This window comes from Zootoca vivipara, chromosome 6, assembly GCF_963506605.1.
Source record: "Zootoca vivipara chromosome 6, rZooViv1.1, whole genome shotgun sequence".
NCBI lineage: Eukaryota > Metazoa > Chordata > Lepidosauria > Squamata > Lacertidae > Zootoca > Zootoca vivipara.
The window spans coordinates 91,879,483-91,903,600 of record NC_083281.1 but is presented as its reverse complement, the minus strand read 5'-3'; the positions used below and the strand labels follow the sequence as shown (position 1 = coordinate 91,903,600).

Here is a 24,118-nt window from a genome sequence, read left to right as displayed (position 1 = left end):
CACCATTTAATCAACCCGGAGACGAGAAATAAAGAGATTGTCTAAAGGGGAAGAGGAGTCGGGACTCAAAGGCAGCCTTTTGCTCCTTCATTGGGTTCAGGGCTGCGGTAGGCAAAGCAGCTCTGGACAGAGATAAGGAGAAGGGGAGATGAAGGAAGCAGCAGCAGCAGCGCCAGAACATTCATTTTGATTTGCTTGCACAAAGCTTACGCAGATGTTAGATTATATCTATCCATTGTTGAGCTGTTGGGTGACTGCGAGCATTTGTTCTGCGTTCTTCCCGATTTGCTTACAGGGTGTTTAGAGTTAATCGTTCATCCCATGCTAGCATTTCCCTGACACTTTCCAAACTGCAAAAAGTCCTGATAATTTTATTTCAAGTTGATTTGTTGTGCTAAAGAAACAGAAGCCACTTTACTGCACCTAGTGAGAGTTTAGCTATGTGCCCCTTTTTTCCTCTATGCTTCTCAGCACAACCTGAGATAAGGAAATGTCATTCGAAACACCGTAAGCCACCTCTTCTTCTCTTCGGCCAACTGTCTCCCTATACGAATGTGATCAGTTAGGCTCTCTCTCTTCTGTATATTCTTCTGCATCTCCAGAGGCCTAACTAGGGTCCCTTGTGCTGGTGACACACAGCCGCTATTGCAGCAAGATCAAAAGAGGGAGAAGTGGTATTTTCACAGAGGGTGCCAATACAGTTCCTTGTCCTAGGAATGCCTCTGCCCCTGGGGGTTCCTGCCGACTCCACAATTGTATGTGGTGCCTAGGGCTTGCCGATCAGAAGGTCGGCGGTTCGAATCCCCGCGACGGGGTGAGCTCCCGTTGCTCGGTCCCTGCTCCTGCCAACCTAACAGTTCGAAAGCACGTCAAAGTGCAAGTAGATAAATAGGTACCGCTACAGCGGGAAGGTAAACGGCGTTTCCATGCGCTGCTCTGGTTCGCCAGAAGCGGCTTTGTCATGCTGGCCACATGACCGGGAAGCTGTATGCCGCCTCCCTCGGCCAATAAAGCGAGATGAGCGCCGCAACCCCAGAGTCGGACACAACTAGACCTGATGGTCAGGGGTCCCTTTACCTTTACCCTGCTTTGTTTGTTTTAATAAGTTGTTCTATTGTTCTATTTTAATTTTATTATGTTAGCTGCCACTGGAAAAACCTTAGTAAAAGAAAAAGAAAGAAATTCAAATTGTGAGCCTGAAGCTTGTGAGGCTGTTGCAGAATTTCTCCTCCCTCAGTGAAATGGTGTCCTGCTCCCACCCCATTTCTCAGCTCAAGAGTAGAGCATTTCAGGAACTGTTTGAACACAAAATGTCAGAGACTTTATACAGAGATGAAACCATCATTTTATGTGCCAGTATTTCTTCCAGCATAGGAGGAAACCACTTTGAGGTTAGATCTCTTCTTCACTTCAGCAGTTTTGTGTCTCCACCAGACTCCCACAGGACTAGAACCTTGATCCACACTTTTGGGCTGCTTAATATCTTAAAGCTATCCAGCCAGCCCTCCAGTGCTTGCAACAACTGGACATTTTCACACACACATTTCTTCATTTTAAAAAAGATACTGTTCAAGGGTTGGGTGTAAAGGTTCAATACACTGTGTTCAGGTGTGTAATATTTGCTCATCTGACGACTAGGCAACATTTTGTTTCATTTCAGCTCTAAACAAAACACCAAAGTGTGAAAGTAGACAAAGTCTTTTCAGTGTCAAGTTTCTGTAGGGTTCCTTCATTCCAGGGCCGTCTTTCCCCAAGCGCCAGAGGTTTTGGACTTCAGACACCATTGGCCACAGCCAGTGAGTATAAAATAGAACGTACCATCAAACCCAAGAAGGCAACAGCTAACTGGATTGATACGGCTCCCAGGCAAAGTTGTTGGTTGGGAGGGGACATGCAACAGGGTGGCCAGCACCAAAATTAGAATGGGAAATAAATTGTTGGACTCACAAGGCCACCGTCACAGAGGTTGCACAGAGGTTGTGTCCCTTTCAGCTCTACAATTCTGCCAGGGGCAGAGCCAACAGAGCGGGTAGGCTTCCCTTGGATCCGCCCCTTGCCCATTTAAGCAGCCCACACCTGGGGCACTACAGTGGTACCTCGCAAGACGAATGCCCTGCAAGACGAATTTTTCGGAAGACGAATGCGTTTTGGGATCTGATGGTGACTCACAAGATGAATCCGTTTTGCGAAAAATTCGTCTTGCGAATCGCGGTTTCCCATAGGAACGCATTGAAATTTAATTAATGCGTTCCTATGGGCAAAAAAAAGAAATTTCAATGCATTCCTATGGGAAACCACGATTCGCAAGACGAATTTTTCGCAAAACGAATTGACTCGTGGAACGAAATTAAATTCGTCTTGCGAGGCACCACTGTACCTGTTTGTTCCTTCGCCAGGTTTCTTTCCTGCCCACCCACACTTGGTTTAAGCTGATAGTCAATGGCTTTGCTGTGGCTACGGTGGTCATCGTTCTTTAAGGGGTCGGGTAGGAATTTGCCCACCGGGCTAATTGACACTGACCCACTGGTTTTGCCTACCTCATAGCAATCGTCACAACTGATTGGGCATTGGGGCAATCCTTTGTTTTGGATGGAAGGGAGGTTGTAGTTTCTGCCTGCCCCTCCAAACGCTGGGGTATCCCGTTAAAGAGATTCATGGGGAGTGGCTATGTCCACATGCCCAGGGGGGGCCAGGACCGAAGGCACTCCCCCAGATGGCGGTCCCTTCGGGGGCCACCCTATTTGATGTAAGTCTTAGGAACCCCCGTCTGGATTGACCACGCATCACTTCCAGCGGGCGGGCTGTAAGTATTTTGATTGCCCCATGCTTAAGCCAATCCTCTTTCATCTGTATTCAATAACCCCCAAAAAACCAGCCTCGTTGGTCTCTCATTTGCATGAGTTGGGGTAGGGGAACCCGATGCCTGGTCCTGCAATCAAGATTGCCAAGCAGGATTAAAAGGAGGGCTGGCAAAATAAATATAACATGGAATGAAAACACACAAAAAAAGCCAGCAAGTGAAAGAATGCTGGGGGGGTGTGTGTGGCAGCTCTTGCGATTTGGCCACAAGAACGGGATGTTTAATCAATGGGGGTCAGGAAGGAAAATGGCCTGAGGCGGCTGTGCTATTACTGCAAAGAGAGTTGGGCGTGGGAGGAGGTTGCAGCCTGCAGCTCTCCAGCATATACTAAGAGCATCTATCAGCTGCCTGGGACTCACCAGTCTCCACCAGGCCTGACTCATGACCCAGCACAACAGGCCATTGAAAGAAAGGCAGGCACGGTGCTTGAAAAAGCCTCTGACCGACCGCCCCCCTGCCCTGCAAGGAGCACGGCTAGTTTCTGTTCAGAATGAGCGGCCCTTTCCCTTAGTCACTTTTCGTTGCAGATTGGATCATGGACTTAATGGAGTTCTCCAGAAGTTTGTTCTTCTTTTCAACGTCAGCCTGGGAACGCTCGACGCCCTGAAGCTTACTCTCCAGCTCAGCAAACCTATTCTTTTCTTTCTCGATCTCTTTGTTCAGCTTTACCACTTTGGCCCAGACCTCATAGTTCTCCTTCTCGAGGCTGCAAAAAAAATGGGAAGTGTTGTCAACAGGCAGGGCTGGCCCTACCGTTAGGAGAGTGAGGCAACTGCCTCAGGTGGCAGGTCATGAGCAGATTTCAGATATAGCTTTCCCCACTTCTCCCCAGCCCTTCCTCCTGAGCCTTTGGCCATTCTGTTGGAGATCAAAGCAGGCCTGTCGCATGCACCCTTAACCGAAATTATGGTACGAAATTATGTCATTGCCTGCCTACCAGAGGGATTGGACACATTCCAATTTGCCTACAAAACAACAGAGGATGCCGTGGCGATTGCCCTCCAAGCTGTTCTTGCACATTTGGAGCAGCGGGGGAGCTACGCCAGACTGCTTTTTGTAGATTTCAGCTCGGCATTCAATACCATTCTACCGCGACGTCTGATAACGAAACTGGGAAATCTGGGGCTCCCGCGATCACTCTGTGGGTGGATACTGGACTTTCTCTCAGATCGCTCCCAGAGGGTCCGGTTGGGCCCTTATATGTCAAACATGCTTAGGACTAACACAGGAACACCACAAGGATGCGTGCTTAGTCCGCTCCTTTATACACTTTATACATATGATTGTGTCGCTGCCCACCCTAGAAATAGGGTTGTCAAATTTGCAGATGACACAACCGTCATCGGGCTCATCTCTGATAAGGAGGGTGAAACTGAGTATAGAGATGAGGTGGAGCGGCTGACAGAGTGGTGCAGAGTCAACAACTTGCTCATAAACACAAAGAAAACTAAGGAGCTTGTGGTGGACTTTAGGAGACAGAAGAACGAGGTCCAGCCACTCTTGATTGATGGAATTTGTGTGGAGAGGGTAACAACGTTTAGATTTCTAGGCATTGAGTTACAGGAGGATCTGTCCTGGAGTGTTAATACAAGGGGGCTTGTGAAGAAGGCGCAGCAGAGACTGTATTTTTTGAGAATTTTAAGGAAAAACCATCTTCCACAAAAGCTGCTGCTTGCCTTCTATCACTGTGCCATACAGAGCGTGCTCACGTACGGTTTATGTGTGTGGTATGGAAGCTGTACTTCCCAGGACAGAGCAGGGCTGTGTAGAATTATTAAAACAGCAGAGAGCATTATTGGCTGCTCACTCACCACCTTAGAACAAATTTACACCACCAGGTGCCATAGAAAAGCACTAGATATATCAAGAGATCCAACGCACCCTGGTCACCATTTCTTTCAGCTCCTGCCATCAGGACGGAGATATAGAACAATGCAGGCAAAAACGAGCCGTCTCAGGAACAGTTTCTTCTCTAGAGCAATTTTGGCCTTAAATGGAAAGCCCGGACTTTGAAGTCATCTTATTTTACTTGTCATTTTGTAGTATAATTACTGTTTTTAATTAGCTTTTTGTAATTTTGGATTATGCGGAATGCTTTATCTGAGTGGATGTAGCAACCGAGTAATTTCGTTGTTCCCGCAAGGGGACAATGACAATAAAGATATCTTATCTTATCTTATCTTAACCTGGGTGCATGTGTTTCTTAGTTTCTGTCCTTCTATCCTTAGTTTCTATCCTCCACTTAGTTTCTATCCTTGGAATGGGAGATGCCATCTTGTCAGCAGTGTAGCATGGTTTGCTGGTAGCCAGGACAGATGTGCGCACAGGGGGGCTGGGCAGGGAGGATGGATGCATTTTTACTGTATTATTACTGTACTATCTTCCTCAACATGGTGCTCCCTCTGGTTGCTTTGGGCTGCTACTTCCATCTGCTCTCCCCAGCACAGCCCTACGATGCTGGAGCTCATGAGAAGATGGCTGGATGGACACTGGGGCTGGTGGAAGTTGAAGTCCTAAAGATCAGGAGAGCCCAAAGTTCAGGAAGGATGCTGAAGATCAGGCATAGGCAAACTCGGCCCTCCAGATGTTTTGGGACTACAACTCCCATGATCCCTAGCTAACAGGACCAGTGGTCAGGGATGATGGAAATTGTAGTCCCAAAAACATCTGGAGGGCTGAGTTTGCCTATGCCTGCTGAAGATGGTTCAAGCACCCAGCAAACAGCCACATTCTGTATTTGCAGGATTATCCATTAAGAGATCAATTTGATGGGAGTAAGAAATGATATATAAATGTCACTTGTTTTCCATAATTCTTTGGGGAAATTTCTGGGGGTGGGGAGGAGAGAATGTGCATTCTTTCTGATGACTGCAGGGCATTGGGATTAGATGAAATACAAAAAATACTGTACATACTATACAGTAATAACCAACAATAACAATAACAACCCCCCCCCCCGAATATTATTGTTGTGGGGATTAAAGGAGGAATGTGGGGAGAACCATGTACTTTGAGCTCCATGGAGAAAAAGGTGGGGTGGGAATGGAACAAATAAATAATAAAATCATACCTGCCAAGTCTCTCGCGGAGAAATCTGGGATCGGCAGCCGCGCGACACCGGAAGTTGCGTAGACGCAACTTCCAGTGTCGCTTTGCCCATCTATGGGCACCAAAAATGGCAGTCACGTCTACGCATGTCCGGAAGTGCGTAGACGCAACTTCCAGTGCCGGCGTCAGCCATTTTCTTTCTTTCTTTTCTTTTTTAGAATAATTTTTTATTAATTTTACACAATAAAGCAAGACATACATAACATATTCTCCCCCTTCTTCTACCCCCCCCCCACGAGCCCTCTCCTGCCACGAGAGAGTCCCATGCAAAGTGGATAGTTGAAGGTGGTCCATTTTATAGTTGGGTTTGTCCCCTCCTCCCTCCCCCCCGAGCCCCCTCCTGCCACCAGGGAGCTCTAGGATGGCGAGGGAAGATAAAGGAGGGTGTCCACCCAACTATCTATCTATACATATCTTATAAAAAAGAAAAGCCCCACCCCACCCCCACAAAAAATAAAAAAGGAAAGAAAAACAGAAAAAAGAAAACAGGAAAAAAAGAAGAAAAATACTATATCCATTCATTATCCATAAACATTATTTTGAAGGCTTCCCCTACCTCCCCCCTTCCCCGGTCTTCATTTTTAATTCTCCTTTAACAGTTTTCTTATCATTATCCCCTTTCTTTTTGCCAATTGGCGTCGGCCATTTTCGGTGCCCATCGATGGGCAAAGCGACACCGGAAGTTGCATCTACGCACTTCCAGACATGCGTAGATGCGACTTCTGGCGCCAGCCATTTTCTGGTGCCCATAGATGGGTAAAGCGACACCAGAAAAATGGCCGCCGACATGAGCCAAAATAAGGGAGATTAACGGGAGAGGAGCTGAAACGGGAGACCGCCAGGAAACGGTAAGGGAAAACAGGGGTTTCCCGGGAAATACGGAGTACTTGGCCGCTATGAATAAAATAAAACTATCAGCTTCAGAGAGAAACAGACTCAACCGAGATATCTGCATTACCTCCTAATTTGCTCTTCGTAGTCCTTTTTCTGTGACTCCATCTCCTCCTTAAGCTCCGCAATCATCTTCCGAAGGACCTCGGGGTCCTCTGAATGGCAGCTCCTGCTTTCAGGACTGGGGTTTGCAACCACTGCCCCGTTTTGCCCAGGATGAGGAATGTCATGTATTGGGGAACCCTGTCCTGAAATTTCACTAATCTGGTCCAATGGCCTCTCATCGTGGGCCTCCTTCCTCGTTTCCAGCGCTGAACCACTGAGGGTGTGGGAGTTGGAAGCCTGTGGGAGACTGAACCACTTGGACAGTCCCCCCGAGAGCGTCCTTTTGTGGGCAGCTGTAGAAGAAACAGGCTGCAAGCCGGCTGGGGAAGGGGAAGGTGAGGACCAAAATTCACTGTTGAAAATCTCATTTCCATCTGTGCTTTGGTTCCCTCTGTTGGAGGAAAGGAAAGAAAAGCATTTCCTGCTCGGTAGTGTCTGAGTCCTTTTCCGGGGCTCTTCTGTCCATGTCCCCAGAACATCGCTGGGCTGCATCTCCCCGTTACCTTCTGCCGACTGAGCTGACCTGGCAGCCGATTCAGAGATGGAGACGTCAGGGTTGTCTTTCTGAAAGAGAAGAGAGAAGCGTTCAAGCAGATGCCGAGGCCAAACTAGACACTGGAAGGGAAGGGCTGGTTTTTTCAGGGAAATCAGTACAACCGCACTTGGAATACTGCATCCAGTTCTGGTCAACCTCACTTCAGAAAGGACATTCTAGAGCTGGGAAAGGTTCAGAAAAGGGTGACCCAAATGATCAAGGGGGTGGAGAGACCCCCCCCTTTGAAGAAAGGTTGCAGCATTCAGGACTTCTAAGTTTTGAGAAAGGACGATAAGGTCCTCAAAGACGTATACATTGGCTCCCACTATGTTTCCAAGCACAAATCAAAGTGTTGGTGCTGACCTTTAAAGCCCTAAACAGCCTCGGTTCCAGTATACCCGAAGGAGCATCTCCACCCCCATCGTTCTGCCCAGACACAGAGGTCCAGCTCCGAGAGCCGTCTGGTGTTTCCCTCACTGCAAGAGGTGAAGCTACAGGGAACCAGGCAGAGGGCCTTCTCGGTGGTGGCGCCCACCCTGTGGAACGCCCTCCCATCCAATGTCAAGGAAATAAACCACTAACTGACTTTTAGAAGATGTCTGAAGGCAGTCCTGTTTAGGGATGTTTTTAATGTCTGGTGTTTTATTGTGCTTTTAATTCTGTTGGGAGCCACCCAGAGTGGCTGAGGAAACCCAGCCAGATGGGCGGAGTATTAAATAAATAAATAAATATCGTCATCGCCATCATCATCCACACTTAATTTGCTCCACACTTTTCAGGAACAGGTCCACATGTTAAAAAGCTCAGTGACTGAGCGTTGTTGTTGTTTTTTCTTTAAAGCTGAAGCTCAACAAATGGAAATTCAGGTTTTCTGTGGATTTCTGTTTGCTCCAATTAAGCTTTAAAGAGTAGGTTTTTGCAGGGAAAGCTCTGGAGCAAGAAAGGGGGGGCATTCTGCCGTGGAGTTTTAAAGCATGAACCATACCTGGAAGGAGCAGAGAAAAGGTAAATGTGGATAAACAGAAGTTTATAAAATTATTCATGGCTTGGAGAGAGTAGATAGAGAAAAGCATTTCTCTCTCTCGCACGATGCCAGAACTCATTGACATCCAGTGAAGCCGAATGTTGGGAGATTCAGGAAAGATATAAGAAAGGACTTCTTCAGGCAGCACAGAGTTAAAACTGTGGGACTCCCTCCCACAGGAGGTAGTGATGGCCACCAACCTAGATGACTTTAAAAGAGGAGTAGACAAATTCATGGAGGAGGAGAGGACTATCAATGGCTTCTAGCCATCACGGCTACCCTCTGCCTCCAGAGTTGCTGGCAGCAATACTTCTGAATAGCAAGCAGTTGCTTGAAAACATGGGAAGGAAGAGGGCTGTTCTTGTGTGCCAATCCTGCTTGTGTGGGATGTAATCTACTGGGAGCAGTGAAATACAACATTCCTTGTTTTCCTAGAGTGGACATGCAAGGGGGTGTTTGGTCCAGCCAGTCGAAACTTCCTGTTCCTCCTGGCTGGAGCATCCTTCCTTTTGCATGTGATAGAAATTGGGCATGACCTTACCTGTCCAGGTAACAAAAGGACGAGTCACGCAGCGCACCTCTCTCCCCCCCTTCCTTCTTTGTCTGACCAGCTTTTAGCTAGGACTGCTCTGCTAGCTCCCAGTTAGCAGAAGCACTAGAATAATTCTCCCATATGGGGTAGATCCACATGTACATATTTGTAACTAAGTCTGCCTTCAGGAATCCAACTGTGAACTGATGTGAGTAAACTTCTATTATTGACTTTGAATAAGATTGTGACGTCTTTATTCTTTTAAGAGGGATTCAAGAGAACTTACCAGGAACGCACAATTCAGTCTGAGACAGACTGAATTGTATAATAGTGAGAGGCTTACACAAGCCTGCAACCAGCTATCTGCTGTGCGTGTAAAAAGGGGAATGTAAATTCTGCTAAGAAAAGGAACTTGCTAGTGCAAGTTAGGAAGGATATTAATAAACAATATATCTTCTCCTGCCACCCTGCACATTCCCACAGCTTGCTTGTTTCCCATAGGTTGCATCCTGTTGACCCCTGTGAGAACAGGATGCTGGACCAGATGGACCATTGGCCTCATCCAGCAGGCTCTTCTGAGATTCATGCCTTGGAAACCATTTTGGCTCTATTTGCCGCTAGTGAAGTCTTGTTGCTGTGCCTGCATCTCGCTCTACCTGTCTTTATTTGTTTTCATATCCCTACTGCATTGGGTTAAATTTCGTGTTGCTTTTTCGTTATTTTGGAAGCCACTTTGTGGTTTCTGTAAGCCTTTCTGTAAGCAACTAAATGAATGTAAATGAATGTGCATCACACACCCTGCGGCGCATGGGTAAGACGCAGAGGCCACGAAGAAAGACGTAGAGGCAGTGTGGTGCAGTGGTTAGAGTGTCAGACTGAGACCTGGGAGGCCAGGGTTCAAATCCCCACTAGGACAGGAAGCTCACTGGGTGACCTCGGGCCACTCACTCACTCTCAGCCTTGCCTACCTCGCAGGGTGGTTGTGAGGATTAAAAGGGGGGGATATGTATGCAGCCTTGAGCTCCTTGGAGGAAAGGTGGGGTACAAGTTTAATTAATAATAATAATAATAAAAGCTGCTCACGATTTGCCGCAGGAGAGTCCTGTTCCCCGCCCTGGCCATGAGTGGCCTCTGGGCAGCATCCCAGCCGACGGAGCTGCGAGGAATTGGAGATTTATTGGAGTCGCTGTTCTGCAGAGGCGAAGCAGGTGCTATGTCTTTCGATATGGGTAAGAGCTTTGCATGGTCGCTGATCATGGTTGACATCACCTTCTGGATTTGAGGAGTGCCTGCAAGGGGGGGGAGGAACACACCAAAGGATCATGCTAGGTAGAAGCCTGAGGCATGGGGAATGGTGCCATGGACCCCCTGGGGCCCAAGGACCACCAGTTGGGAGCCACTGATCTATACAATATCAGCTTCATTTAACAATCTAGAAATGTAGGTTGCACTAACCTATATGAACATTTGCAAAATGGGGTGCACCTTGTTGGATAAATGGGGCACCTCGTTTCACCCAAACACCCCACCCCTCTGCCCCATTGCACCTCTCATAATGGTGGCAGGGTCTTCAATCTTTGGTCTGATGAGATTCACTCCAAACACTGTCGCCAGATTCTCCACACTCATCTTGTTGGTGGCAGAACTCTGCTGGACTTCATGGAGGAACCTGCCAGAATCCAGAGGCCAGAAAATGGGGAAGTGAGTGTAAGGGGGCGGAGTTACAGAGAGCGGCCCCCCCATCATAAAGTCCAGCTCCTCAACCAGTCAGAGCTCCAGCAGCGGGTCCAGTGAAGGGCAGGAGGAAATGAGCAGGTCGGTACAGGGCTCCGGCAGCATCCAAGAGCCACGACTGCAGCCTAGAGCTCCTCTACAGGAAATGGCCAGCGGAGGAGCATCGGACAGGTGTCCTTTTCCCCCAACGCCTGATTTGAGGCGTGCCAGCTCCCGTAGGAGCAAGGGGCGGCGCCTTGGGGTCCCCAAACTACTTTGCTGGGCGTGTAGCCAGAAAGCGCCATTGCGAGATTCTGATGAAGAACACTCATGCTTCTCTTATCTCTTGCACTGTAAATAAGTATCCTATATAATAAAGTGCAAGTTTCTCTGCGTCCAGTCCCTGTGTCCTTGTGTCCGACTCAGCGCCCAGCAACGCCGTGCTGGATTGAGGAGGCGATGCTCCGTGCGGTGATGCTGGGCGCTGACTCTGCAGACCGGTGCTCCGTGCAGCGCTGCTGGGTGCCGACCCGGCAGGCCGCTTCCTTGATCCGGCGGCCTGCTGGGTCGGTGCTGATCAGCGCTGCGTGGAGCACCGGATCGAGGAGCCGGTCTGCAGAGTCAGCGCCCAGCAACGCCGCACGGAGCATCACCTCCTCAATCCAGCACGGCGTTGCTGGGCGCTGACTCTGCAGACCGGCTCCTTGATCCGGTGCTCCGCGCAACGCTCACATATGTTCTAGCGCCCGTTTATTTAACGGGCTGAATGACACTAGTGCACCAATAAAAGTCTTAAAGACACGAAGGTGTGGAGCATCGTTACTCGAGGGTAGCCACCAGCATCCCTGACAGTGAGAGTCCAGCAACAACAGGTCCATAGGTTTGTTTGTTTTTATTATTACAGTCAACTCACAATTTGCACGGGGGTTATGCTTTAGGGCAGTGGGGCGAGTTGTGTGTAAAGTCAAAATTGCAAATAGTCCGTCTTGGCTGCGAGTCCTGGAAGACCTGCTCCCTGCGCCTTGCAGGCCTTTTCCCCTTGGCCTGGGAAGGTGAGGTCTTGGGTTGGAGTACTGTTTAGGGGGCTGTGTGTGGAGGGGGGGGAGGGTTGCTGTTATCGGTATTAATTTTTGCATCATTGTTTTAAATCTTACTATGATTCATGTGGAAATTGTTCAATTTGGCTGTTTGTTTTTTGAAGTTTTGTTTATTGTTTATTACTGTAATTTTGTTATGTCGTGATTTTTGGGTTTTTTCATGTTGTAAGCTGCCTTGAACATGGTTTGAACTATCAAAAGGCAGCATACAAATAAAATTACCGGTATGTATGTATTGGGATCCAGGTGGCGCTGTGGGTTAAAGCACTGAGCCTAGGGCTTGCTGATCAGAAGGTCGGCGGTTCGAATCCCTGTGACGGGGTGAGCTCCCGTTGCTCGGTCCCAGCTCCTGCCAACCTAGCAGTTCGAAAGCACGTCAAAATGCAAGTAGATAAATAGGGGCCGCTACAGCGGGAAGGTAAACGGCGTTTCCGTGCGCTGCTCTGGTTCGCCAGAAGCGGCTTTGTCATGCTGGCCACATGACCTGGAAGCTATACGCCGGCTCCCTCGGCCAATCATGCGAGATGAGCGCGCAACCCCAGAGTCGGTCACGACTGGACCTAATGGTCAGGGGTCCCTTTACCTTTACCTTTATGTATGTATGTATGTATGTATGTATGTATGTACGTAGGTACTCAAAACAACCACTTGGAAGCGCAACTGTGCAAGCAATCTTATCTCCCAGACCCGGAATGCCAAAAAGGTCTTGTCCCCCTCAAGCAAAAAATAGAGCTTTTAAGCTCTCCCCCTCCCATGAGCTTAATTTGTGCAATTTCAACCGGCTGGTCGGCAGCACGTAAAGCTGAAATTACACAAGTAGCCATGCATGAGCTGCAAGTTGATTGCATTTTATTTTATTTTATTTAAAAAACACTTTCTAAGTTTAGCCTGTGCAGATACGGTACTTCATCTGTGTATTGATGGAAGGAAAGCATCTCGGCCCCTTTTTAAAATATATATATATATGTTTTTTTTGCTTTTTTTACATATAACAATTAATTCAACAAAACTTATAAACTTGGTCCAATGATACCTGTCATTTATATCTCCAGTGCCCACTTTGGGAACCTATTATTATTATTATTATTATTAAAAAATTATACTTCCATCCATGCAAAGATCACAGGATAGTTCACAACATAAAAATACAAAACGAGACCAAAACATACATATTAAAACAAAACCAGTGCTCTACACATTCTTGCTACTTAGGGGGCTTGTCCCAGTCCTGAAGATTTTGAAAATTACCAAATGTTTCTGCTTACTTCTTTCTTGGACAAACAGAAGATTAAGACTTCTATGTGAAGGTGCCAAAAGTTGGGACTGAAATTCACAGCACACTGTGGTCTGCAAATGAGCGCCCTGACAGCAAGAGGGTTTTGGCTGTGGCAACTTGTACATCTCCTGGTATAAAATGGCAAGCTACGGATACATCAGTGAATGGGCACCTACCGGCAGATGTAACTGAGGAGGTTGTAATTGTCCCGAGGCAGAAGAGAGAGCTGCTTCACTAGCTGTTGATGACCCTAGAAGAAGATAAGGCTGGGTTTTCAGTTGTCACAAGCATTTATCCCTGGCACAAAATAACATGATCATTTCATAGAATTGTAGACTTGGAAGGGGACACAAAGGCTCATCTAGTCCAACCCCATGTAATGCAGGAATCACAGCTAAAGGATCCTGAATACTTTGGGATTCAATACTTCCCATGGCCACCTCATGAGAAGAGAAGACTCCCTGGAAAAGACCCTGATGTTGGGAAAGATGGAGGGCACAAGGAGAAGGGGACAACAGAGGATGAGATGGTTGGACAGTGTTCTCAAAGCTACAAACATGAGTCTGACCAAACTGCGGGAGGCAGTGGAAGACAGGAGTGCCTGGCGTGCTCTGGTCCATGGTGTCACGAAGAGTCAGACACGACTAAACGACTAAACAACAACAAAAGTCCAAGCCCATGCAATGCAGGAATCACAGCTAAAGGATCCCGAACAGCCGACCCCCAAACCTCCGTTTAAAAACATTCTGAGGTAGTCTTTTTCAATACCAAAAGCTCTTATCCTTGCACTTCTCCCAGGCCTACAAAGCATTGGTTCAAGTGGTTTTGATATCTTTCTTTAGATATCTTTATCTTTATTGTCATTGTCATTGTCCCCTTGCGGGAACAACGAAAGTTGTTTCCTGCAGCCAACCGGAAACCGGAGCTTCCTGCAGCCAACCGGAAACCGCGCCTTGGTTTCCGAACTTTTTGGAAGTCGAATGGACTTCCGGAACGGATTCTGTTTGACTTCCGGGATACCGCTGTACTGCCCCTTGGAGGTGTATCCCAAGGCAGCTCAGGCTGTTTACATAACCCATACAAAAAGTGTGCACATTCACTGCATCCTAGAAAATAACATGAGAATGCTGATAAGAGGTGCGTTATTCCGAACCTTTGCCTGATCAGCCGTCATGAGCTGGCCGCACAAGAGGAAGTCCTCATACTGTGTCCAAGGAATGGCAGGCTCAGGGAGTTCCCTGAGGTAGAGTTTAAGCAGAGAAGCCACCGTGTGCACGTCTGTGTCTCTGCAAAATAAGGAGAGGAGATAGAGAGGCATCCAAAGGACCTTGCTCCTGGCAGGAGCAGACCCCACAAACAGTGCTGGAAAAACGGGGACGAGTCATACTCGTGTAACTCTAGGTTTCGCTTTAAGAAACTTCAAAAGTGGGGCATAATTCAGCACCCAAATAGAGCTTCCTATCAAAACACTTTTATTCCAGCATCTCTCTGAAGGCATGCATGTGAGCCTAAAGTGTGGGGAGAATGTGGGGTGTGAAATCTAAAGGTCAATCACATCCCCTAGAACCTGCAGCCATGGATTCCCTTGAGAAATGCGCCACCTACTGGTCAAAGGACGGCCTCTCTCCTGCGTCAAAGGCATCCCGCAGCTCTTTCACCAGGTTGTCCTGGCCAGGAAGTCGGAAGATGCCCTCTTCGTTCAGGCCGTGCTTCCTGATGAACTCGGCACATTTCTCAACCAGGATGGGGACCTGATGCTGCCCAAATTTCTGCTCATACACCATGGTCTCCACCAGCTGTTGCCCAAAAACTACTGTGGGGGGGAGGAGGGGAGAAGAAGACACAAAAGAAAGATGGGTTCTCAAAAGGTCCTATCCGGGAACCAGCCCACTTAATCTTCAGTTCTGTTTCTGCATCCCTATAGATCAGCCTGCCCGGATTTTACAGACTACAACTCCCACCAGCCATATGACGCTGGTCTGACAGCAGCATTGGTGGGTTGATGGGATTTGTAGTCCAAAATTGGGAACAGTGGGTCCCAACCTTTTTTAGGCCACTGTCCCCTTGTTTCCATAAACTCACCCCCAGGGCCCCCCTACCCTACCCTATGCACAACCCACTAAGGAAGATAATAGCACAATAAGATTCAAAACAGTCACAATTAATTGCACATTTATTCAAAACCCAATGAAAACTATTTAGTTTAATTAATTCAACAGAATGGATGGACTTCATCCAGTAATGCCAGCTTTTCAAAGTCTGATGGCCATGTACACTACTAGAGCCACCCTTTTGCCCCTTAGTGCTCCTCTAGGGGTGGGGTGTGTGCTGAAAACACTTTGGCAAGCACTTATTTAAAACATCCAGAGGGCACCAGATTGAGGGAAGGCTCCTGTGGATGACCCTTAACTGAAATTCTGTTAAATTAAAAAAATACAGAAGTGCAAAAAATGAAACAACAAAGTACTTTTGCATTTTAAAAAATGTATGAGAGTACAAATGATGAAATAACACACACAAAAACCTTACTAGCTACTACAACAGCCCTGCAATGTAGGCTCCTCTCATCCCCCTGTGGTAGATGAGAAGGGGGGAGAATAGTAGCTTTCCTAAGACTACCTACTGAGTATTGCAGAGGTGAGATTTGAACCAGAGACTTCCTTGACTCACAGCTCAGCCATCCCTGCCAGTTTATTTCACCACTTTAGAGACAAAAGCTTTTCAATGGCTCTCGGCATTTGGCAAGTCAAGTCCTGCTGTGTAACACACAGAGAGCAGTGGCGGGCTTTGGGCTTCAACATTTTTAGCAGCACCCTGTGCAACACCAAAATTCAGGCCCCCTACCCCCTGCCTTCCATTGATCGTCATTGTTGCAGTGTCCCCTGCAAACACCCTTTCAGCTCAGCGCCCAGGGCAGGCAAACCGGTTGCGCTCTCCTAAATCCGCCTCTTCAGAGAGCTCCGGACGCATTTGTGTGCATTGCTGCTGCACCAGTCAAAACGAAGGCCACCCTGTGGCAGCTTGCGCTGTGCATGGAATTTTTAAGAGGCTGGCATTTAAGGAGGCAGCAGCAGTACCTTTCCTGTGGGCCATGGGCTGCTGCTGCTTCTTCTTCCTGTACTCCCAGCAAAAGAACATCTCCAGGTCTGGAAAGCAAAAACCCAACTCCCAGCCTTTCATCGGGAGTCCAGGCAGGAAGAGGATGGCAGGGAAGTCCAAGTTCCAACCCGGAAAGCACTTCAGAACTTGCTTCTACGTCTTTTGACGGGCTCCTGTTCTCATCCTTGCTTCCAGATTCTGAAGGAAATCTTGGAGTCTCTTCCCTTTCCAAATCAGCCCAGCGTCCACACATCCTTCTTCCCAGGAACGCCAAGAGGGGCAAGGATCCGACGGTTTACAAAGAGCTCTTTGGCTTTTAGAGAACCATCATAAACCTGTCATTGTGCATAGTAAACGGGTGCTTCCTTCCATTACTCCTGCATATGACTTCCTTCACTCAGGCTGAAGCTGCCCTCTCCACATCACGGCTCCCTTCTTTGCAGCAAAAGAAAGAGGCAGTCATTTCCCTCCAAAACGGCGCCACGATTCAGCGCTAGTCAGCCTGGGGCCTGGGATCACATCTCGCCCTCTGCCTTGAAATTATGGCACAGCCTTCAAAAGGGAGGGTGTCCACAGCCTGCCTCCCCCAGCTGTTACGAGGCCAAAGACTAAAGCACTTTGAAAAATCAATATGCTCCGTGGATGATCGACCAGGAGCCCAAAGTCTCTCCAACAGGGATATGGCTGTGTCAGTTATGACGTTGCCCATGTCAGAGGCAGGGCTCTGGAGCCTGCAGTCGAATCAAGGTCTACAATGACAAGTGGCTAACAGTGGGCTCTTCATGAGGTGGCCTAGGGAAGCCCAGCCATCTGCCAGTAACAGGCACAAGCATCTCTGGGTCCTCATCACATCAAGGCCTCCTTGTCTTCACCACTAAGGTGGCCTCTTGTTGCCAAGGCCAAACTAATTACAAAATTATGCATGCTTTATTTTGCATACCACCACATATGGAAATATGGCATATAAATAAAATGCATATTTGTTTTGTTTATTTGCTGCATTTCTGTCCCACTCTTTTCCTCCAAGGTTGTCCCCCTCTTCGTGTAATCCCAACAACCCTGTGAGGTAGGTTAGGCCGAGAGGCAGGATCTGGCCCCCGGGGTCACCCAGCGAGTGTCATTGCCGAGTGGGGATTTGAACGCTGGTCTCCCAGTTCTTAGTCCGAAACTAACCCCTACATGTCTAATTCACTCACACCCACCCCAGGAACATTCAACTGGAAATCAGGGGCTAAGTACGGATCTTCCACACCCATTTTCCAGCACCAAAAGGTAAAGGACCCCTGTACAGTTAAGTCCAGTCGAAGGCAACTACTGTATGGGGTTGCGGCGCTCATCTCGCTTTCAGGAGGAGGGAGCCGGCGTTTGTCCAAAGACAGCTTACTAGGTCTGTGGCCAGCATGACTAAACCGCTTTTGGCACAACAGAACCGTGACGGAAGCCAGGGCGGACAGAAACACCATTTACCTTCCCGCCACAGCAGTACCTATTTATCTACTTGCACTGGTTTTGCTTTGGAACTGCTAGGTTGGCAGGAGCTGGGACAGAGCAACAGGAGCTCATTCCATCATGGGGATTCGAACTGCCAACCTTCTGATCGGCAAGCCCAAGAGGCTTAGTGGTTTAGACCACAGCACCACCTGCATCCTTGGCACCAAAAGCACCTTACTCACACCTGGCTCTTCAGCATGCATGTATGCTTTTAGAACTCATCCGATTTCTAAGACTGCAAATTGTTTTGAATATTGTGTTTTAATGATGCCACCCGCCCTGGGATCTTGGGGTGAAGGGCAGGTAATGAATAACAGAACAACAGCTCTTGCATTGCTGAGGCTGGCTATGACACAGCCCTCACAATGCTGCAACCCCACAGCTTTCTCACATCCTCAGAGTTTCAGAAACCTCCATCACAGGAAATTTTATCCTGTGACTTCCCACAGTGATGAAGATGAAAAGTGGGGATGTCTCTTGTCCTACTGAAATGGATGGAAAGTGCATTAAATGGTGGTTGGGCCAAAAGCATGTTGATACAAAAGAGCTTTGCATCCCCCTTTACCTCCTAAGGGAGACCCCACCATGCGGCGAAGAGATTTCACCCAGTCCTCCATGTCAGACTGGGAACTGGCCATCAGCACGTAAGAGTCTTGTCCCGCTCGATTCTGGTCTCCCGAGATTCCTGCGTGGAGGGGAGGGGGAAGCAAGTTACTCATCCTGGAAAGTGGAGAAAATGCTGCAAATGGATTTCTCTCCCTACTAATGTCTTTCCCCAACAGGCTTTTGCCTGTAAATTATGGCAGCGACTCAGAGGGAGCAGTGCTTCCCCAGGACTGAATCCAAAAAGTGCACTTAAAATCAACATTATTCAGAGCTAGCTTTTTTTAAAAAATGGGGAAACAGCAGTTCTTGCCACTCCCCGCTTGGTTCCAAAAACAACTCCCCAGTGCGTGCTAAGCGGGGGTTATTATTTTCTTGTTTTGGTTTAAATATTCTCTTGTGTTTCACCTTGTATTTTATTCTGTGAACCACCCTGGTATTTCTTGATGAAGAGCGGCGGCATATAAATTTAATAAATCATAATAGCAATAATAATACCCTGTAAAAAGCATGATTCAGAATAGCAGTTTGCACAACCCGCTAAGGAAGGTAACAACACAACGAAATTAAGAATGGCAACAGTTAATTGCACATTTATTCAAAACCCCGTTTAAACTAATTAAATCAACAAAACTGATGAACTTGATGCAATGAATCTAGCCCCGCTGCTACCTGCTTGCCTCTTAGCACCCACCTACGTAATCCCCCTATCCCACCCCCACCCCAAGGGGGAGGTACCACCCACTTTGGAAGCCACTGCCCTGCAGGGGCTCCCACCTATCAAGGATGCATTATTTTAAATTCTCTTTGCCTTGCGCACTAAGACTAAGAAAGGCTTGCAGAGAGGATACTGGGAAACTCCCCTCCTTGTGTGCAACAGATGGCGTGGACTCCAGCCAGTGGCATACAGTACCAACATTTTTATTGGGGCAGGGGCCAGGTGTAGCAAATTTGAATCCTCATCAGGACAGCTTGCTGGATCAGGCCAGTGGCCCACCTAGTCCAGCATCATGTTCTCACTGTGGCCACCTAGATGCCCCAGTGGGAAACTTGCAAGCAGGACCCAAGCACAAGAGCCCTCTGCCCTCCTGCAGTTTCCAGCAACTGGGATTCAGAAACAGTACAGCAGGGATCCCCAAACTAAGGCCCGGGGGCTGGGTGCGGCCCAATCGCCTTCTAAATCCGGCCCGCGGACGGTCCGGGAATCAGCATGTTATTACATGAGTAGAATGCATAGCTGCCGAGTTTCGGCCTGAGAAATAAGGGACTGGACTGGAAGTAGCAGACCGGAAGTAGCGCTGCCGCCCTTTTGGAACTGGGCGGAGCATGCTCAGAAGCTACTTTTGATGCTGCTCTGCCCTGTTCCAAAATGGCCGCCGCACCAGAAGTCATGCTGCAGCCATTTTGGAACTGGGCAAAGCAGCATCAAAAGTCGCTTCTGAGCATGCTCCGCCCAGTTCCAAAATGGCGGCCGCGCCAGAATAAACCGGGGGAAAACAAAAAAATCCGTTTTTTCGGCTGGGGAAAGCTGGAAAAACGGGGGTTTCCTGGGGAATACGGGAGACTTGGCAGCTATGGTAGAATGTGTCGTTTTATTTAAAATGCATCTCTGGGTTATTTGTGGGGCATAAGAATTCTTTCATTTTTCCCCCAAAATATAGTCCGGCCCCCCACAAGGTCTGAGGGACAGTGGACCGGCCCCCTGCTGAAAACGTTTGCTGACCCCTGCAGTACTGCCTCCCACAGGCTTCTCCCTCCATAAATTTGTCTAAACCTCTTTTGAAGCCACCTATAGGTTTGGTGCCCATCACTGCTTCCTGCAGGAGTGAATCCTGTAGTTTACGGTAACTATGCGCTGCAGGAAGACGTACTTTCTTTCTTTCTTTCCTCCTGCTCAGGGAAGCAAGAGAGGCTTGCAGATTCTTAGCTGAACGAAAATTCCAAGGGCACCACAGAGGGAAGCTATGACCGTTAACTGGTTTAACTGGGCGGCATGGGCAGGGCCTTTGTCACCGAGCGAAGAAGAGCAAAGAAAGGAGGACTGAAATCGCCAGGCCATTCAGGGCTGCTCACCTTGGACGATTTCAAAGATAAATTTCCCAACTTCGTCGGAGCCGGTGGCTGCCACCTCCCTGATGGTGCTTCCGTGAAGGCGCATCGATCCCTGAAACCAGAAACAGCAGCAAAGTTGTCCTCCTATTACCTGGAAACCAGATGCTCTATTTTTTTTGGAAGTTTCTAAAACAGAGTTTGGATTGCCATGCCTGTCACTGATTCTTCAGCTGTGATTCCAGCACTGCAAAGGGTTGGACTAGATGGCCTTTGGGGTACCCTTCCAACTCTACAATTCTGTGGTGCTATTACTCCCCACTCCCCCATCCAGAAAGGAACAGAAAATCAGTCCCTGTTTTTTTTTTTTGCAAGGGGAAAATATTTTTGGGAAACCGGGTGGCGGGGGGCAGGCAGGGTGGAATTTCAGCCCTGCCCCAATGAAAGGAATCACAGCCTTTTCTTCATGCCCAAGGAAGAGCTCAGGCAGCAATGTCATGAGTCAGGGCAGTCACGAGGAAAAGGCAGATGACTTGAGCCAAACTGGTAGCAAGGGCTGCCTTGGGTGTTTTCATGGTTACTCAACTGTATTGCACTTTTATATTTTTTTTTTAAAAGGTGCAAAGTATTTTTATCGTGAAGATTGCACATCATTGCCAGATAACTCGTGGGTGTGACAGATTAAGTGTGTGGCATTGCAGGGTCTTTTCCTGCCACAGGAAGCATTGTGGCAAAAGTCAAAGGCAGGAGGGGGTTCAAGCAGACGTGTGGGTGGAGCGAGACCCAGGACGGACCTGTGCAAATGGGAAGCGAAATCAGAAGAGAGGAACTATATTGGTGGGCAGAAGGGGGCGGAGAAGCCAAGCAGCTTCTAGCAGATGAGACTGCCAGCTGTTTAACCAGCCCCTGCTCCTGCGCCTTTGATGGCAGTTCCATAGCTGCCAAGTTTTCCCTTTTCTCGCGAGGAAACCTATTCAGCATAAGGGAAAATCCCTTTTAAAAAGGGATAACTTGGCAGCTATGGGCAGTTCATCTCCACCGCACCATGAATGTTTCTTCCTGCATGGCAAGAGGTTGGGCTAGATGACTCTTGGGGGTCCCTTCCAGCTCTATAATTCTGTGGTTCTAGGTGACTCTACCTAGTGATCTTTGCGGATTAACCTGTTGCTCGAAGCACAGGATCCGGGCCCATGTTTCTCCATTTTAGCGGGTTTTGATTTGTTTGGGGGTACATTGTTTATTGTAAGTCAGTCGCTACCCCTAGTGCAGAGTTTCTTGAGCAGGGGCTGACAAGATCACTGCCAATGAGTGAGGGTCTTTAGAGGTAATTTGGTTTGGGGTGGGAGGAAAGGCCTTTCCTCCACCCCCAGCAGTGTGCAGAAAAGTAAAAATAAAAGAACTGTCTTGGTGAGGCAGAGCAAAGTGCATCATTCTAGCCCCCCATTTTGTGGTCAGCCCACTGCCCCTGAGAAGCAGCAGAAGAGGCATAAAGGCAACAGTGACCTTCTCCCGCTCCTTGTGCCCAGCTCCTAAAACTCAGAGATAGACTTCTCTTGAAGATGGAGGTTCTATTGAGGAGCCCTTTGAAAAGACTTGTCCTTGGTGAATTACATCCATGCCATTAAACATTTGCCCACTGCTAAAGCTTGTGGGTGAAGGGACCCAGGTGGCGCTGTGGTTAAACCACTGAGGTTTATCAGAAGGTCGGTGGTTCGAATCCCTGCGACGGGGTGAGCTCCCGTTGCTTGGTCCCAGCTCCTGCCAACCTAGCAGTTCGAAAGCACGTCAAAATGCAAGTAGATGAATAGGAACCGCTACAGCGGGAAGGTAAACAATGTTTCCATGTGCTGCTCTGGTTTGCCAGAAGCGGCTTTGTCATACTGGCCACATGACCTGGAAGCTATATGCCGGCTCCCTCGGCCAATAATGCGAAATGAGTGCCGCAACCCCAGAGTCGGTCACGACTGGACCTAATGGTCAGGAGTCCCTTTACCTTTAAAGCTTGTGGGAGTGAGCTCCCCAGTGGCAGAATCCACTTAAGGGGGTGGCTCAAATTCTACTGTTCTGAAAAAGAAAGGGAAAGTTCCCTCTCCAGGCAGCTTATCATTTTGCAAACGTTCTACAAATGTTTTCTTGCATACTTTCTGGTGACGGTGTCACAAAATCTGGTTTCGTGAATCTTAATCTACATCATGAAAGAAGGAGAATTTATAGTCCACCAGTGTAATACCAGCTGCTCTGTGAAACGGGGAAGGAAGCTGGGTATATATTTAGCCAGCGCTTAAAACATGAAAACGCCACCAAGGCTGTGTACACATTGCCAGCTAAAAATGCAGCTACGCCATCGTTCTTCTCAATTCAGATTGAAGCTGGTTTGGGGGGGAAATGTATCAAAACGCAGTTTTCCATAAGCAACAACAGGATAGATATGGGGTTGTGGCACACTACCAACGTCAGCAGTGGGAAGCCACTAGATGCAGAGGAAACTAAAAAGGCCTTATATTGGATAACATTACCAAGATGTTTAAAGCTCAGAATCTGGTTCACACTTTATGCTAGCTTAGGGTTACCAGACGTCCCCGTCTCCTGGGGACAGTCCCCGGATTTGTGAATCTGTCCCTGGACAAATTGCATCCCCAGAATTAATTTCATCTAATGTCCCCTGGAAATGTGGCAGCGGCAGCAGCAGCCTCAGCAGCTCAGAGCCAGCCTGGTAGCTCAGTTGGCTCTGGCTGGCTTCAGGAACTGCCTGGAAATCCCCATCTGATGGTGGTGCAAGGGCTCTAAGATGCAGCTTCCGGGCTGCCTCCACCTTCCCTGACCCCAGCAACTCAGCTGTGAAGGGAGGCTTCACGCTGCCGATCAGAGCTTGCATGCAAGCAGGAAGGGGCAGGGATCTCTCAGTTGGGCAACGGGAAGCCCCCTTTCCCAGCTGAGGGATCCCCGTCCCCTCCTGCTTGCACGCAAGTAGGAATGGGATTGGCGCTGCTCCGACGGGAAGGGAGGCATCGCGCTGCCCGAGCCTCGCCGCCGCCGCTGCTGCTCTCGGGCCTCCTTCTCCACCTTCCATGCCTGACCCACCGCGCACCGCTTCCCCACCACCACCACCACCAAAAAACCAACAACCCAGGCTCATGGGAAAAGGAGATAGAAGCCTTGGAGGAAGGGGAAACATGGCGGTTGAGGTGAAGGCGGCGGCCGCCCCTCTGCACCCGCCATCGCTGGAGCATCAACGTCCCGAACTTACTTACTTTATTTATTTATTTAAAGTGTCCCTGGATTCATTGAAAAAAATTCTGGTAACCTTATGCTAGCTGAAGTATAGTGAGATCTGCATAAGCAGGGAGGAGCCTCCACAAGCCCTGCCCCAGCCCCTCCCCACAGCCAGGAGAAGGACCACCAGCTCTCCACCCCCACCCCTTTGTCCACTTTCTCTGAATCTTAGTTTGTCATATTGTCCAGAGCAGGAATCATGGTTTTTAGGAAACACTGGTTGGTTTCAAAAGAAGGTTACGTCAAACCACAGTTTCTGAAACTGGCTTGCCCATCTCCCCTGCCCTTCCCATATCTGCACTACAGGGGTTTTGGATTTTGGATTTTGCCCCTGCAAGATTCCTCCCCATACAATCTAGCAGAGAGAAGCAGCTCCACTAGCTTGCATGTGGGGCGGGTGGGGCAGAAGAGAACTTGCAGGAGACAAGCCAGAATCACTTCTCCGGCTCGGATTTCAATCTG

General features: G+C 48.5%; 1 protein-coding gene across 3 annotated transcripts in view; it reads right to left on the bottom strand.

The window, feature by feature from the left end:
- Positions 1-815: 815 nt before the first annotated feature.
- ARHGAP25 (Rho GTPase activating protein 25) overlaps positions 816-24,118 on the bottom strand; it is a 32,793-nt gene continuing 9,490 nt past the window's right edge. Inside the window, exons 3-11 of one of the 3 annotated variants that reach the window (XM_035120641.2) lie at positions 20,408-20,498; positions 18,297-18,416; positions 14,747-14,951; positions 14,295-14,427; positions 13,318-13,391; positions 10,603-10,724; positions 10,139-10,344; positions 6,927-7,528; positions 817-3,566 (exon numbers count right to left, since the gene is read on the bottom strand). In XM_035120641.2, coding sequence (XP_034976532.1) covers positions 3,368-3,566; positions 6,927-7,528; positions 10,139-10,344; positions 10,603-10,724; positions 13,318-13,391; positions 14,295-14,427; positions 14,747-14,951; positions 18,297-18,416; positions 20,408-20,498 — 1,752 coding nt within the window. In that variant the 3' untranslated portion in view covers positions 817-3,367. Of the gene's footprint in view, positions 3,567-6,926; positions 7,529-10,138; positions 10,345-10,602; positions 10,725-13,317; positions 13,392-14,294; positions 14,428-14,746; positions 14,955-16,218; positions 17,182-18,296; positions 18,417-20,407; positions 20,499-24,118 lie in introns of those variants that run through there. The other 2 variants (XM_035120640.2, XM_035120642.2) reach the window with 2 other exon arrangements.